This window comes from Erythranthe guttata, chromosome 2 (genome assembly GCF_056151865.1).
Source record: "Erythranthe guttata isolate IM_541 chromosome 2, IM_541, whole genome shotgun sequence".
Classification (NCBI taxonomy): domain Eukaryota; kingdom Viridiplantae; phylum Streptophyta; class Magnoliopsida; order Lamiales; family Phrymaceae; genus Erythranthe; species Erythranthe guttata.
The window spans coordinates 15,359,040-15,372,574 of NC_142534.1; the positions used below are offsets into that span (position 1 = coordinate 15,359,040).

The 13,535-nt window shown below is 35.7% G+C and overlaps 2 protein-coding genes across 2 annotated transcripts; one reads left to right on the forward strand and one right to left on the reverse strand.

Moving 5' to 3' along the window:
* The first annotated feature begins 991 nt into the window (after positions 1-991).
* LOC105969474 (UTP--glucose-1-phosphate uridylyltransferase) lies at positions 992-7,722 on the forward strand. Its single transcript, XM_012994226.2, has 18 exons — positions 992-1,999; positions 2,790-2,875; positions 3,231-3,321; positions 3,882-3,942; positions 4,038-4,115; positions 4,191-4,235; positions 4,347-4,420; positions 4,853-4,925; positions 5,082-5,139; positions 5,285-5,331; positions 5,399-5,461; positions 5,749-5,789; positions 5,881-5,953; positions 6,162-6,245; positions 6,338-6,436; positions 6,527-6,631; positions 7,112-7,183; positions 7,277-7,722. The coding sequence occupies exons 1-18, from the start codon at positions 1,380-1,382 to the stop codon at positions 7,316-7,318; spliced, it is 1,812 nt and encodes a 603-aa protein (XP_012849680.1). The 5' UTR covers positions 992-1,379; the 3' UTR covers positions 7,319-7,722.
* A 122-nt stretch (positions 7,723-7,844) lies between these two features.
* LOC105969473 (putative cyclic nucleotide-gated ion channel 8) lies at positions 7,845-12,551 on the reverse strand. Its single transcript, XM_012994225.2, has 8 exons — positions 12,368-12,551; positions 11,903-12,076; positions 11,139-11,715; positions 10,281-10,493; positions 9,876-10,180; positions 9,672-9,783; positions 9,145-9,381; positions 7,845-8,713 (listed from the first exon to the last, which is right to left on the reverse strand). Exons 2-8 carry the CDS (start codon positions 11,959-11,961, stop codon positions 7,997-7,999), a joined length of 2,220 nt encoding a protein of 739 aa, XP_012849679.2. The 5' UTR covers positions 11,962-12,076; positions 12,368-12,551; the 3' UTR covers positions 7,845-7,996.
* Between the last annotated feature and the right edge of the window lie 984 nt (positions 12,552-13,535).

Below are 13,535 nucleotides of genomic sequence, written 5' to 3' on the forward strand. Positions count from 1 at the left end.
TCACATGATCAATTTAATTTAACATTGTGGAATAATTACAATTTTGGTCCCTCTATTATACCCTTTTCTATTTTGGCCCTTACATTTTTTGTGACACGAAATTTGTCCTCAAATAACTAATTTTTTTTACAACTTTCGTCCACCGTTTAAAACTGTTGTTAGTTTGGACGGAAAATTCCCGTTGAGGCACGTGGCAATTCACATCAACCCCTTCATTTTACCTATATTATTTATTTAGTCCCAATAAAATGTAGAGAGTAAATGAAAATTGATATAAATTTTAATCATAAAATCCATTATAAAGAGTAACTAATTCAAAGGTCGTAAGACAAAATTTAAAATAAAATAAATAACTACAACATTGTCAGCAACAAGCAAAACCAACGCTATATATATTTCGTATATAAAAGATTATTTATTTATTGTATATTAATAAATTATTATATTGCATAATATAAACAAATCGACATTGTTTTATATGGTGGAGAGGGAACCTATTATTAAAAATAAAATAAAAATCTTACACCATCTCAGGACCAAATCTTAATGATGAATCTATCCGTTCAGTATTTTTTTTTTTTTTGAGTAAATTCAAGTCCATTACAAGGGATATTTAAAATGTTCAATGAATTGATGGATCCGACTTACTCACACTTAATTCAAATAGACACAATTACTCGTGTTGCTTTTTTATTAAATCATTATTCTAGTTAAAGAATTTAAAGATTCTCGTATAATATTCCTGTAATTTTAATATTTAAATATCAATAAAAAAAAAGTCGCACTTGAAAAAACTAGATAGGAAACTTTATATGTTTTTATTTTACTAAAATTACAGTTAAACCTCTATGAATTTATACAATTGGGACTGACAAAATTTTATTAATTTAGCGAAATATTAAATTATCGAGTTAATAATTTAGTACATTTTTGCTGATCCAAAACCGTAAAAAATATTATTTAAAAGAGACTATTAGTTTACCAAGATTCTACCGCAGATAGTTAAATCAAGATTAAACGAGGCTATTTCATATAATAGCAAAGAAACAATTTAAAAAAAATCAAAATACACTCTAATGCCAAACGTCCCCTAACAACGTCTCGCCCAGTAGTTGTACTCTGCCCAACAGATGTTGTACCTTTTGTGACATTTCTAATCTGTAATTTTCTCCGTCTACTCGCCGCCGCTTAAACCCTGGAACTCCACCCCCTCCACTCCATACCACCACCAGGTCCACCACCACTCTCCCCACGGCCATTGCCACACACACAAACACACAGTGAAAAACACTGATAATTTGGCTATCTAGAATCAGCAAACTGAAAAAACAATTCAATTCAGTAAAAAAAAAGCCCTCATTATCTAATTTCATTCCAGAATGTCGTTCCACTCCGTCGTAATCCAGAAACTCCTCACCACAAACGCCCACATCGGCCGCCGCGTGACGGAGCACCACTTCAAGATCTTCTCCGAGGGCACCCGCAACGCCGTCAGCGTCATCGATTCCGACAAGACCCTAATCTGCCTCCGCAACGCCTGCAATTTCATCGGCCACCTCGCCCGCAGCAACGCGCGGTTCATCTTCGTCAACACCAATTCCCTCTTCGACGAAATCATCAACCAGATGACCAAAACCGTCGGGATTAAGAACGACACCACGTGGCGCCTCGGTGGATTTCTGACGAACAGTTCGAGCCCTAGGAAATTTCGCGGGAGGAACAAAAAATTCAATCTCGGCTCCGTTCAGGCTCCCGATTGTATCGTGATCTTCGACACTGATCGGAAGAGCTCGGTGATTAGGGAGGCGTACAATCTGCAGATCCCCATTGTTGGGCTGGTTGATTCCAGCATGCCTTGGGATATTTACAAGAGGATAACTTATCCTATACCTGCTAATGATTCTGTTGAGTTTGTGTATTTGTTTTGTAATTTGATCACCAAGACTATCTTGAAAGAGCAGGAGGCCATGCCCAAAATCGATGAGAAGTTATTAACAGGGTACGTAAATGTTGATTCAGTAGTTCCTGTTTTAATTTTTAACATTATCATGCTTGATTCGCGGTCTGTATTGATTAAGCTAATGATGCCACGTTTTGTTGTTTTTAGCATACTTCATCTGTCAACTGCATTCCTCAAGCTTCTCATTTACAGTAAATGTATGCGTATGACTATTTTCTCCCTTTTCGTGTGTATCGTATACATACGCATTTTTAGACGATTCAATGAATTCGTACTTCTTTTTATTGTATTTGTGTCAGAAGATCAGCTTTTCTATGTTTAATATGTTTCTCGACAAGTTCTATTTTTTTATTATCCCTTAATCCATCAGAGATGTAATTTTGGTATGATGGGAAATTCCGTTACAGATTAAGGCTTGATAAGTTTCTCGACAAGTTCTATGTTTTGTTTGCCCTTAATCCATCAGAGATGTATTTCTGCTATGATTTAGACAATTCCGTCACAGCACTATTTTTGTTGGTGGTCTCAGTGTATTATGTAAGACAGTGATGTGATCATTGAATGGTATTATTTTTCGATTATACGGTGGAGAATATTGTACTAGGTCTAGGCTGTGTACATGATTATATTAATACTCATATTTCTTTTTTGTGATAATCATATATGTTCATTGATATTGCGTGAAAACAACATCCTTTTTGTCCTTTCTAAATCAACTTCAAATTGATTTCATTCTTTATGTATCAATATTAAGCTTCGACATTTTGAGTTAGTACTTCGACATTTTGAGTTAGTACTTATTTGCTCATGTTGATTTTGCATGTGCCAGAGGAGACGTCGAACAAGATGACCAGATTGATAAGACGGCCAATAAATTTGTCTTTGCTTATGAAAACTTACAGGCTCTCCCGGATGGTAAATGGATACATAATAACTTTAACGAAATTATTAACCAATCAATTTTTTATTTTTATTTTACCAGTCAAATTTTTTTATCCTCTTTTTATTCCGCCAAACATTCTATCGACGTGCTAATTCAATTATTTTTCTCTATGCATCTTTTAAATACAGGAATAGTCATTTTTTAATGATTTTTTTTGTTAATAGGAATGAAATATTTCATTTTTAACAACAACTGAATTACCGTCGACGGACATGTTAAGGCTTTGATGATCATGACGAGCTTGATAGCTTTGCTTACTGTCCCACTTTCAGTTGCTTTGATTCAAATACTGAATAACTCATTCGGTTGTGTCATTCACTTCTACAGATAGCACAGAAACCAAGCAGCTTTTGGACAAGCTTGTCATTTTGAAGTTTAACGGTAGTCTGGGGACTAAGATTGGCTTTAACGGACCCAAGTAAGTGCTTCTCCAAGTCAGAAAATCTAGTCTAGATAATTTCATTTTGAACAAGTGATGGTTAGGGCTTACTTCTAGAATTAGGGTGAGGGCTTGTGGTCTGTATAATTTACTATTTGTTATAAATAATGATATTTATCGCCTTACAGAAAATCTGTTCTCACAATTTTGCTGGATTGGTCTTTTTGCTTGACGCTAATTGCGAGATTAGTACTTGTAGCACACGGACTTGAGAAACATGTGCATACTTAAGTGCAAAAAATATTACTCAGAACGTAGTTATTTCTGTATGTAATGGAAGTACCTCCAGAAGTTTATTGATCTATCTTGTAATGTCTTCCAAAAGAAACTATTTTGCAGATTACTTACTGCAATCTATTATAAGTGTCACTGTTTCTTGCAAATTATGTGATTGTATGTTGTGTCTAAATATGTGAGTTTGGTTCTTGTATCTATGAGCAGTTAAATTCGAATTATTACTATTTGTGTCATGCTTAGGATGCACATATGAGCCTCTCTGCGCTCTATGAGCTTCTCACATTCATTTGTGCATGATGCAGATGTGCTATGGAAATTGGTGCTGGTTTGACATGCCTCGACTTGATAATCCATCAAATCGAGGTCTTATTCCACTCCTTGGTGCATTTTTTGCAATCTAAAAAATATCTTTTGGTACATTATTTGATTTTGAGGTCTGATTATCTTCCTGTTTATAGGCTCTCAATGCAAAATATGGATGCAATATTCCTCTGCTTTTGGTGAATGGAGTCAATGTACACGAGGATATATCCAAGGTAATGGTTCCTTCTATATTTAGATGGGATCGATCTTTTCTTAGAAACTGATATTTGTTACTTATTTGATGGCAGGTGTTGGAGAAGCACTCGGATAAGAACATTCATTCTGCTATACAGGTTCTATGTTCCCATGCTTTATGTGTGTATATCTGTGATTTATCTCCAGCAACTGGATATTGGTCTTAAATTTCATTTACTTAATTTTCAACGCCTGACATGTTCTTGCAGAGTCAGGATCACCTAGAAGACGCTGACAACCTTCTGCCTTCCTCAGCTAAAGGGCGTGATAAACAGGATGAAATGTATGTTATTTCCTCTCTTTCCAAAATAAAACAGTAATGAATTATATTCCACTGAGCACAGTTGAATTTATTTTTAATTGTTTTGAATTTCCTTGGAAAATGTTTGCCGAATTCTGTAGTGCTAGAAAGAATACTTGACCATTTCGCACCATACCGCACCTGTACTGTTAATTTTATAGGTTGGTTGTGCAAATTTGCACAATTATCCTATCAATCCAAGTAGCTCTTATCCAGCACTTCTGCAATTTTAACAGTAATTTGAAATTTCAAAACCTGACAGTAAAAGCCCCCAGATAAAGGAGATGTTATGCACGAACTTGAGAAATTTGTAAACTGCAAGCTAATCTATACTTCATATTTTTTCTTGTTAGTGATCGTATATATACATAAGAAAATATGTTTATATTATGTTGAACTTTCTTACATGTGAAGGAATTCCGTCAATCTTGCTAAGGTCTTTGCCCCATTGGTGGATGCTGGGAAATTGGATATACTATTATCACAGGTTAGAAATGTTCATCATTCATCTCATGTTTACATAACAAATTTTTGAATGCCTCATCTATGATTTTTGTTTGGACATAGAATTACCTTATGCTGTTAGTTTGGGCACCAACTTCGAATGTACCCTAAAAAGCTTTCTTTTCTTTTTTTTCAACAGGGGAAAGAGTATATCCTAATGCTGACTTCAGATAATCTTGCTCATGTTGTTGACCCAAGTATCCTCATCATGAATCACTGTCATACTGATTTGTTGATTTCTTACATTCTCCTTAATTTCATATGACATTTCCATCTGTGTCTCCTGCATATACTACTAAACCTGAAAGTTATGACAATTGAGCTCCTTAATGAAGGTTTTAGAAATCTTAAACCATTTGATTCAGAACAATGTTGATTTCTGTTTGGAGGTATGCTCAACTAATCTCCTCACTTTTCAGCTTTTGTTGGTAACTGTTTCTAAGCTCATGTGTGCAGGTCATGCCTAAATCCTCTGAATTAGAAGAGAAGATGCTTTCACCAAATGAAGAAGATATTCCGGTTAGTTATGTTTGTCACCTGTCGTGCATTTTTTGAATCCTCACATCTATGCAAAAGTTCGTCGTTTTTTTATTATTTAATGGTGCAAGCCTGCTCCTCCAAATATTCCGAGTAATAGGTAAAAATTTAGAAATTGAATTTTAGTCTAAATTAATAGGTAAAAACTAGTTAAAAAATTTCTCTCTATACCGTTGTCCCTTATGCAGTCAATATTTTCTTTTAACTTTTTGTCCCTCAGAATTTGATCTGTCCTTTTACGTTTTTTTTTTGTTGTTGGCATCTTGAAGATTCTAACGCCCAAGAAAGATTGGAAATTCATTGACACAATGTAAGTTATTTCTCTTGGGAACTTCTTTTCCTCTTCAGAGAAGGAAAAAAAACTATATCTTTCATTCCTCATCCATCCCAATCTTTAATAGGTGGATGAATATCGACTCTGTCCAAGGCATTATGGGAAGAGTTTCAGCAGAAAACCACTTGAACATTTCAAAGGTAGCAAATGTAGATATTCTAGCAACGCCGTTTTGGATGAATATGAACACTTGAATCATACATACTCCGTGTCCTAAAATATTTCTGCTGCTAGAAAAGCAACTTATTTCCTTTATACAGGATCTACTTTGATTCTTATTTTTTTTTTTCATGTTTTTATAGATTACTGTATTGCTTATTGCTATCTCCTCTTATATGGATCTTTCAGCTGTTTGATCAGCATTTTGCTTTAAGTGTTCCTAAGTCGAGATATATTCCAGTAGAAACAACGTCAGACCTATTTCTACTGCAGGTTCACTTTATGTCCCAGCTTCCGTGTCCTTTTTTTTTTTAATATGCTAGTGTATATATATTATATTTCTTACTATTTTTTTTCTTATGCAGTCCGATCTGTACACCCTTACGGACGGCACCCTGACTCGAAATACAGCTAGAGAAAATCCCTCTGATCCGTCCATTGAATTGGAACCATTATTTGAAAATGTACTGCTTTTAAAACTTGGAATTTGTTAAATGCTCTTTCCTTTTACTGGTACTTGAAATTTCATAATTGTTTCTTTCTCCTTTTTTTAGGTCGACGACTTTAAACAACGCTTCAAGTCAATTCCTAGTGTTGTTGCCCTTGACAGCTTAGATGTGACCGGTGATGTTTGGTTTGGAACCGATATTACTCTCAAGGTAACAAACAAAGTTTCTTCATTAGCAGAATTTCATGTCATTTTCCAAATGTCTTGCTTATTGGTAACTCGACAGAGTTTTGTGCCATCTGGGCTTGAAACATTGGTGCATCTGCTTCCATTAATGAAACCAAAGCGATGTCAAGCTATTTTTCTAGGATACCACGAAGTAGTGATGTGAGATGTTCATATTAAGTTATAAATTGTGATGATAACATCAAGTGGATAATAATCTTCGTAAAAGAAATATTTCACCAGCTTTCTTGTGTTATCTATGAGCTTTCAACCTCAATAGAATTGAACGGGAAACCTTTGCAAGGTGCATTCTGGCAAAAGAAACTGCTTCAGCATTTTTAAAAGTACAAGAGGTTATAGATAGGAATCCGTGCCATGCTAAGAGAATCACATTAAACATATTGATTCACAGTTTGTATTAACTACTTCGTTGATCTTGTGTTGTTTCGTGTTGGTTATCTTATAGGGAAAAGTCAGCATCCATGCTAGACTGGGAATGAAGATAGTAATTCCCGACGGAACTGTGCTTGAAGATAAGGTAGGAACATCTGAAAGTTGAAGTTTAACATTTTTTTTTTCTGTTTCTGATGACTTCATGGTTTATTGACTGAACTCAATTTCTCTTTTACAGATTATTACTAGCCAAAATGACCTTGGAGGAGTATCCTTGTAGTTTTATCGAGTAAACAATGCCAGAAATTTGATGAATTTTGCTTTTAAGTTTTCTAGATCTAGGAACATTCTTCTTACACTATCCATGTTAAGGAACTTCGCATCTATAAATACAATAATCTTCCTGGGTGAGTCTAGTCTCGTTTTCAAGAGAATTACTAGATACAAAACCCCTCGTTCGATTTTATTGCCTGTTTAAGATTAGCCTTGAGAAAGGAAGAAAACATTTTTATCTAATATCGCAAATCCGTTGTAGCCAATGGAAGAAGCCAGTGCACTGGTGATTTTGTTTATTTACTTGTTATATTTGTTTTTATGCTGAGCCAGTAGAACAAGTTGTAGCTCTGAGGACACTGTATTTTGCATTTCATAGTATTCACTATTCATTAAATTTTCCATTATAAAGCTGTGTATTGTAAGCAATGTTTAAAGGATGCAAAATGTGTCACTGCTCTGAATTCTCCAGAGAATATTTAATTGTTGTGTGCATGAATGATGATATGTTTGGTGTATTTCACGCGGTGTAGTTATTACGGAATAAATCGGGGGATGGATTGAGAAAAAGGACAATATTTTGCCTACTATGTAATGAAAAAATCAGTGGTGTAATTTTACTCTCGAAAGAATGAATAGCATTGCTTTCAGTATAACATTACTAGTTACTAGCTGGCACAAAGTTTCAACAATCAGCATCAAAATCAGGTTCCGGTGGTTTAGCAAACGTCACCCTCCTCTCAGAACCCGATTCACTACGAAACTTGTGGACCCCACGCATAGCGTTCGCAGCAAATCTGGAAGCCAGCATAGTCGCACCAATTCTCGTCGAACCACTCCTAATCAACCCAGTGTTTACGTCATCTTCTTCATCTTCTTCTTCTTCCTCTGTACTCTCACTATCAAACTCACTCTGGTGAAGCTCCGCCAACTTCCTTCTAGAGTACCGCCGCCACGCCGCCTGAATAAAAGTTGCCGCCCAAGTCCTCCACTGCTGCGAGTAGAATCTGAACGTCTGCTGAACCTGCCGACTCTGGATTCTCTTAAACTGACTCGTGATAAATTTCAATTCATCCGCTATTAAAGCAAACGCCTCCACTTCCGTAAGAGCCTTCACTGTACGAGTGGATGGCGGTAAATTGGAAGCTGATTTAGGATCAAGAGCCCATGTTAGTAACTCCTCACCACAGAAATCGCCTTCTTTGAGGTAACCGCGGTTAAAGAAACCTGACCGCCCACCATCTGTGGTCACACTCTCGAGTCGACCGCGGATTATGAAGAGCATTTCGTCTACTGGGTCCCCCTCACGAAGTATGTATGTGCTTTCTGTGTATAAACTAGGTTTGAGTCTTTCGCAAATGGCGTCAAGCAATCTATCATCCATGTTTGCAAAAAGAGGTACCTGTACATTTGTATCTTTATCAAGATCCTAGTGGAAAATTCTATTAGCATTAGCAATAGATAGTAGTGGATAGTGGTGGAAATCATACGGAACGAATCGGACCGGAATTAGCACTTTCGGAAAAAAAATCCATTTTTTTTTCGAAAGTCGAACTATATAAAAAACGGAAATCGGAACAAAAGAACTTGTTCCAAAATCGAAAATTTCTGGATTTCCATTTTTAAGTTACTTGTAATATAAAATGCATTATAATATTGATATTATAAGTGCAATTTTTGAGGGAAAAAAAAACCAGGAATTTTCGGATATAATTTCGGAAATTAAAATCGGATTGAAATCAGAATATAATATGCATTCCGATTCCATTAAAAATAAATCGGAAATCGGAACTTTCATTCGAATTTCCACCATTAGTAGTGAATGATACTTACCCTTCTAACCAGATTCAAACAGAGGTGGCGCTTGATGTCTCGTCTGAGGTCTTTGGGTAGGTTTTGGACCAAGCTTTCTTCATCGACTCCTCTGGTTTCGAGCCATTTGTATTGGTCGTAACGGCGTACTCTTTCTCTCAGCTCCGGTGGGAGTACTCTGTGATGCATCCATTGCTCTGAATCACGTTTCTTGATTCTCATCTCCTCCAATCGGACTGTGAGAGATTGGAGATACGTCTGTGGCAACAACGGTAAAAAAAATTAAAAAAAAAATCGTAAACTCAAAACTTGGCCATAAGTGATTTCAACGTTTTTTTATCAGCATTAAGCAGATGAAGTCTGAGTAAACTAGGCTACTAGAGTGGTGGAATACAGAACTTCATTCAAACTAACTTACCGAAAAAGGGATTAGTTTAGAACTTTCAAGAATTATAACCTTTCAACTAAAAGTAGATAAGATCGACTATTGAAACGATAATAAGAAAGAAATCCACAGAACAAAAACGATGAAGCGTATATACATATACCTGCATATTACCAATAAGAAGAGCAAAGAGGAGGAGCCCGAAAATGGCTACCGCAATGGAAAACAAAACTTCTCCAGGATACGTACTCGTTACGAGCCCCTGACCAAGTGTGCTGCACGTATTTAAAAATAAAATTTAGCTACTATTCAAAAAAACAAAATAAAATATCCCCTAAACTAAAATAACACTAGCAGTGTATTTCACCTTAAATTCTGCAGGCCCCACCACAAACAGTAGAAGTATTTGGAGACAAAATGCTGAGATTCAAGAACACCAGATGATAAAGCTTGGGCATATATTCCATAGTTAAACGGCGGTTTCTCATCGTCCTTCACTTCACATTTTGGTCCGATAAGAGTCTTGCTGAGGTTTTTCCACGAGTCAATATTCGAAATCTCATGAGCACAATAGAGATAATTTGGATCACACTCTGTACTTTCCTTGCAAGCTTTATCCCAGCATGTATCTTTGCGTTCGATGGCTAAAAGGTACCATAAGGCACCGACAATCTGTGTATGCAATTCACAGTAGCATGTGAACTCAAATTTTATTAAAAAAAAGTAAAGAAAAGAAGAGAATCTAAAATAAATATATAAAAAACATACTTACATGACTAGCGAGTAAGAACCACAGCAAGTAATAAGCTGCACCAGCCCATGCAGTTTCGGCAAAAACACCTGCAGTCTTCTTCAACTCCGAAGTAAGAGGCACAAATCGTAAGAACCTTGGAATGTATTGAAGAAACACAATTATCACTAGAGCTCGTTTTGTACCCAATACATCGGAACCTTTCGCACGGTGCAAAAACCTCCACACTACAATCTGCATGACAAGAAATGATGCATCCCTCATATATATATATATATATATATATATATATATATATATATATATATATATATATATATATAGAGAGAGAGAGAGAGAGAGAGAGAGAGAGAGAGAGAGAGAGAGAGAGAGAGAGAGAGAGAGAGAGAGAGAGAGAGAGAGAGAGAGAGAGAGAGAGAGAGAGAGAGAGAGAGAGAGAGAGAGAGAGAGAGGGGGGGGGGAGGTGCTAAAGGTCGTTTCAATTTTATTGGTACTATTTTGACTTAAAATGTGATTTTGACCTTTTTTCAGTCCGAATTTGGCAAAATTCAAAAAATCAAATATGTATTCCTTTGAGTTGTATTTCTAATACAATTCGAATCAGTTACACTCGATGGCGGTTGAAAGAATTATGCATGAATGAATCTCAGAAAATTCAAAACATCAAAGTTGTAGCCAATGTTCATTCATTCATGGATATCTCTCTCAACCAACATCCAATCTAACTGATTCAAGTTGGATTAGGAAGCCAACTCAAAGGATCACAAATTTCGTTCGTTGAGTTTTGTCAAGCTCACATTTGATGTTAGAACGATACCAGTAAAATTGAAACGACACTTAGCACCTCCCCCATTCAAGAATAGTCCACATTCTCCATACCTGTGGTAGAGGTAGCACGGAGAAAAGATCCACGAAAAAATAACGATGTATATACCGGTGTGCTATTTCCGTGGGGTCAATCACAAGTTCCCCACGCCCAAAAACCCGAGATGAAGGCGCAATAAAAGCCGTTCGGAACTGCAAAACCATGCGCACGATGTAAAAGGCATCAATTATAGACCTGAGGGTGGTGGTTGTGTAAGCCAAACTATTATGGATATGAAGGCACATTTTATCATCCTGAAAAACGGGGAGATACAAAAACAGAGGATCGATTGATACTGCAAGAATGCAGGAGATGACTAAGAGCTTGTTCCACAGCAGAAGACTCTTGTCTTGTGGATCGAATATCTTTCTTTCGGAAACTTTGAGATCCTCTGGGAAAACGGCTCGTGTGACTCCGGATCTTAAAGACCGACCGAATGTGAGAAGACCTTCGGAACCTCTTTGAAAGCCCATTTTAAAGGACTTTGATGTGGTCTTATTCGAAGATGCTGGTGCAGTTAACCCCTCTAAACTAAACGTACCCCTGTTCTTTCCAGCCATTTCTGGTCTATAAGAGTCCAGGTCATCCAACCTATTATATAAACCAGCACCGCAAAAAAAAAAAAAAAAAAAGTTTGTCATTTTACCAAAATCTAGCAATTTAATGTGTTGCATAAGATTTCCGAGTGTGAACGTATTTTTACAAGGCTGAGAAAGGGGACATTTTCGTGGAGACATTTTTACGAATAGCTGGAGGGAGTGTCGTCGAATGGGATTACCTTACGAATTTCTCCTTCTGTCCGCCTATGTATTGTGACTTGTAATTGGAATCGAACATGGTTTCAGACCGACTGCATAGCAAATCGAGGTTGGAATATCACCTCATCACCGGAAACAGACAAGATTCTATTCAACTTACATACGGAATCATGAAATACCATGTCTAGTAAAACCTGCAGGTAATACATACATACAGGGTTGATCAGTGATCAAATACAATCAAGGAAAAGGGTAAATTTCTGACCATTTTCATCTAAAAAATTAACTGATCTCATAAAATTGAACCCAACGCCACGCAGAGAAAGATCATACATAAATCATAGCATAATGAAGAAAATTGGCAGATTCGATCATGAAACAAATTTACATTTTAGGGCACGAAACTAATCGATCTAAATACTTGCAGAAAGAGGAAATGAAAAATAGAAATATTAATTAATCCATGTTTCTAAATAAAATCATACCCAAAAGCAACGGAGGAAGAAAGATCTGGAATACAGAAGATCAACCGGAAAACGCCGCCTCTTTTTCACAACGAATGCGTGAAGAAATTGTTGCATGGTAATTTTGAGATTTTTTTTTCGATTTTTGTTCTTCTGTTTTTCGTTCTGTATTTTGTGGGTAAGAGAGTGATTTTCGCGCCAGTGTGAAGGAGAAGCAGCTATCCGACTCCCATTAATCAAGGGTTTAATTACAAAACAGCTCCTCTATTTTTTGTAAAATACTAATTTAGCCACTATATTTTAGTTATACAGTTAAACCTCTATAAATTAATACAGTTGGGACCATCAAAATTTCATTACTTTAGCGAAATATTAACTTATCTAAAAATTAATAATTATTAATTTATATATTACTTAATAACTTATTAATTTATGAAATTACTTTTATTATTATTTCAATAAATATATTTTTTTATTTTTTTCACGTGTATATTATTTATTGTACTATTAGTTCAATGCACTATAGAACTCGTTTCATTGACGGAAGCTCTTAAAGCAGCAATTGTATAGAACGATTTATGTTGAGTTATGAGAAAACTATACCGAAACTCTAACCATGTTAAGAAAAGTGAGAGAAGAGATTGATGGTAATGTGAATTTCAACAAGAAACAAGCGACAATTAAATTACATTGTGTTAAGCCCTCATAGATCTATAAAATATGTGTTGTACCGTGTAATTTAAGAATTATTTTTATTGATTATTAATTTATATATTACATGGGGCTTCTTAAAATTTTCGAATGTGTATTATCTTATAAATTTAGCGAATTATTAATTTTGCACGTTGTCCCCGAGTCGGGACCGAGAAATTTATTATTTAAGCGAGGTTATTAATTTATCGATGTTCTACTGTAGTTTGAAAACCACCTGCGTCATCTCGAATAGTCGAATTAATGGCACTTCTTGCAAATTACCTATTATGTCCTTGAAATTATCAAACATTTGGTTAGTATGGTTATGATTTAAGATTTCATTCGTCCATTCTTTTCGATTTTTAAGTTTATCGAACTAAATCTTAAAGAAATTGTGCATTTATTATTTCATACGAAAGCACACGAGATAAGAAAACGAGAGATACGTTCGACGCATCGCAATATATTTTGCATTGAGTTTGCCATGGGAATGAAA

What these genes read in the sequence shown, in the direction of transcription:
- LOC105969474 (XM_012994226.2), top strand. Translation starts at nt 1,380, where the DNA reads ATGTCGTTCCACTCCGTCGTAATCCAGAAACTCCTCACCACAAACGCC. An exon ending in ACATTCATTCTGCTATACAG is followed by an intron (nt 4,236 to 4,346) that starts GTTCTATGTTCC and finishes ATGTTCTTGCAG; the next exon opens with AGTCAGGATCACCTAGAAGA. An exon ending in TGCTCATGTTGTTGACCCAA is followed by an intron (nt 5,140 to 5,284) that starts GTATCCTCATCA and finishes TGAAGGTTTTAG; the next exon opens with AAATCTTAAACCATTTGATT.
- LOC105969473 (XM_012994225.2), bottom strand. Translation starts at nt 11,961, where the DNA reads ATGTTCGATTCCAATTACAAGTCACAATACATAGGCGGACAGAAGGAG. An exon ending in CAGAAGGAGAAATTCGTAAG is followed by an intron (nt 11,716 to 11,902) that starts GTAATCCCATTC and finishes TTTATATAATAG; the next exon opens with GTTGGATGACCTGGACTCTT. An exon ending in CCGTGCTACCTCTACCACAG is followed by an intron (nt 10,494 to 11,138) that starts GTATGGAGAATG and finishes CTTGTCATGCAG; the next exon opens with ATTGTAGTGTGGAGGTTTTT.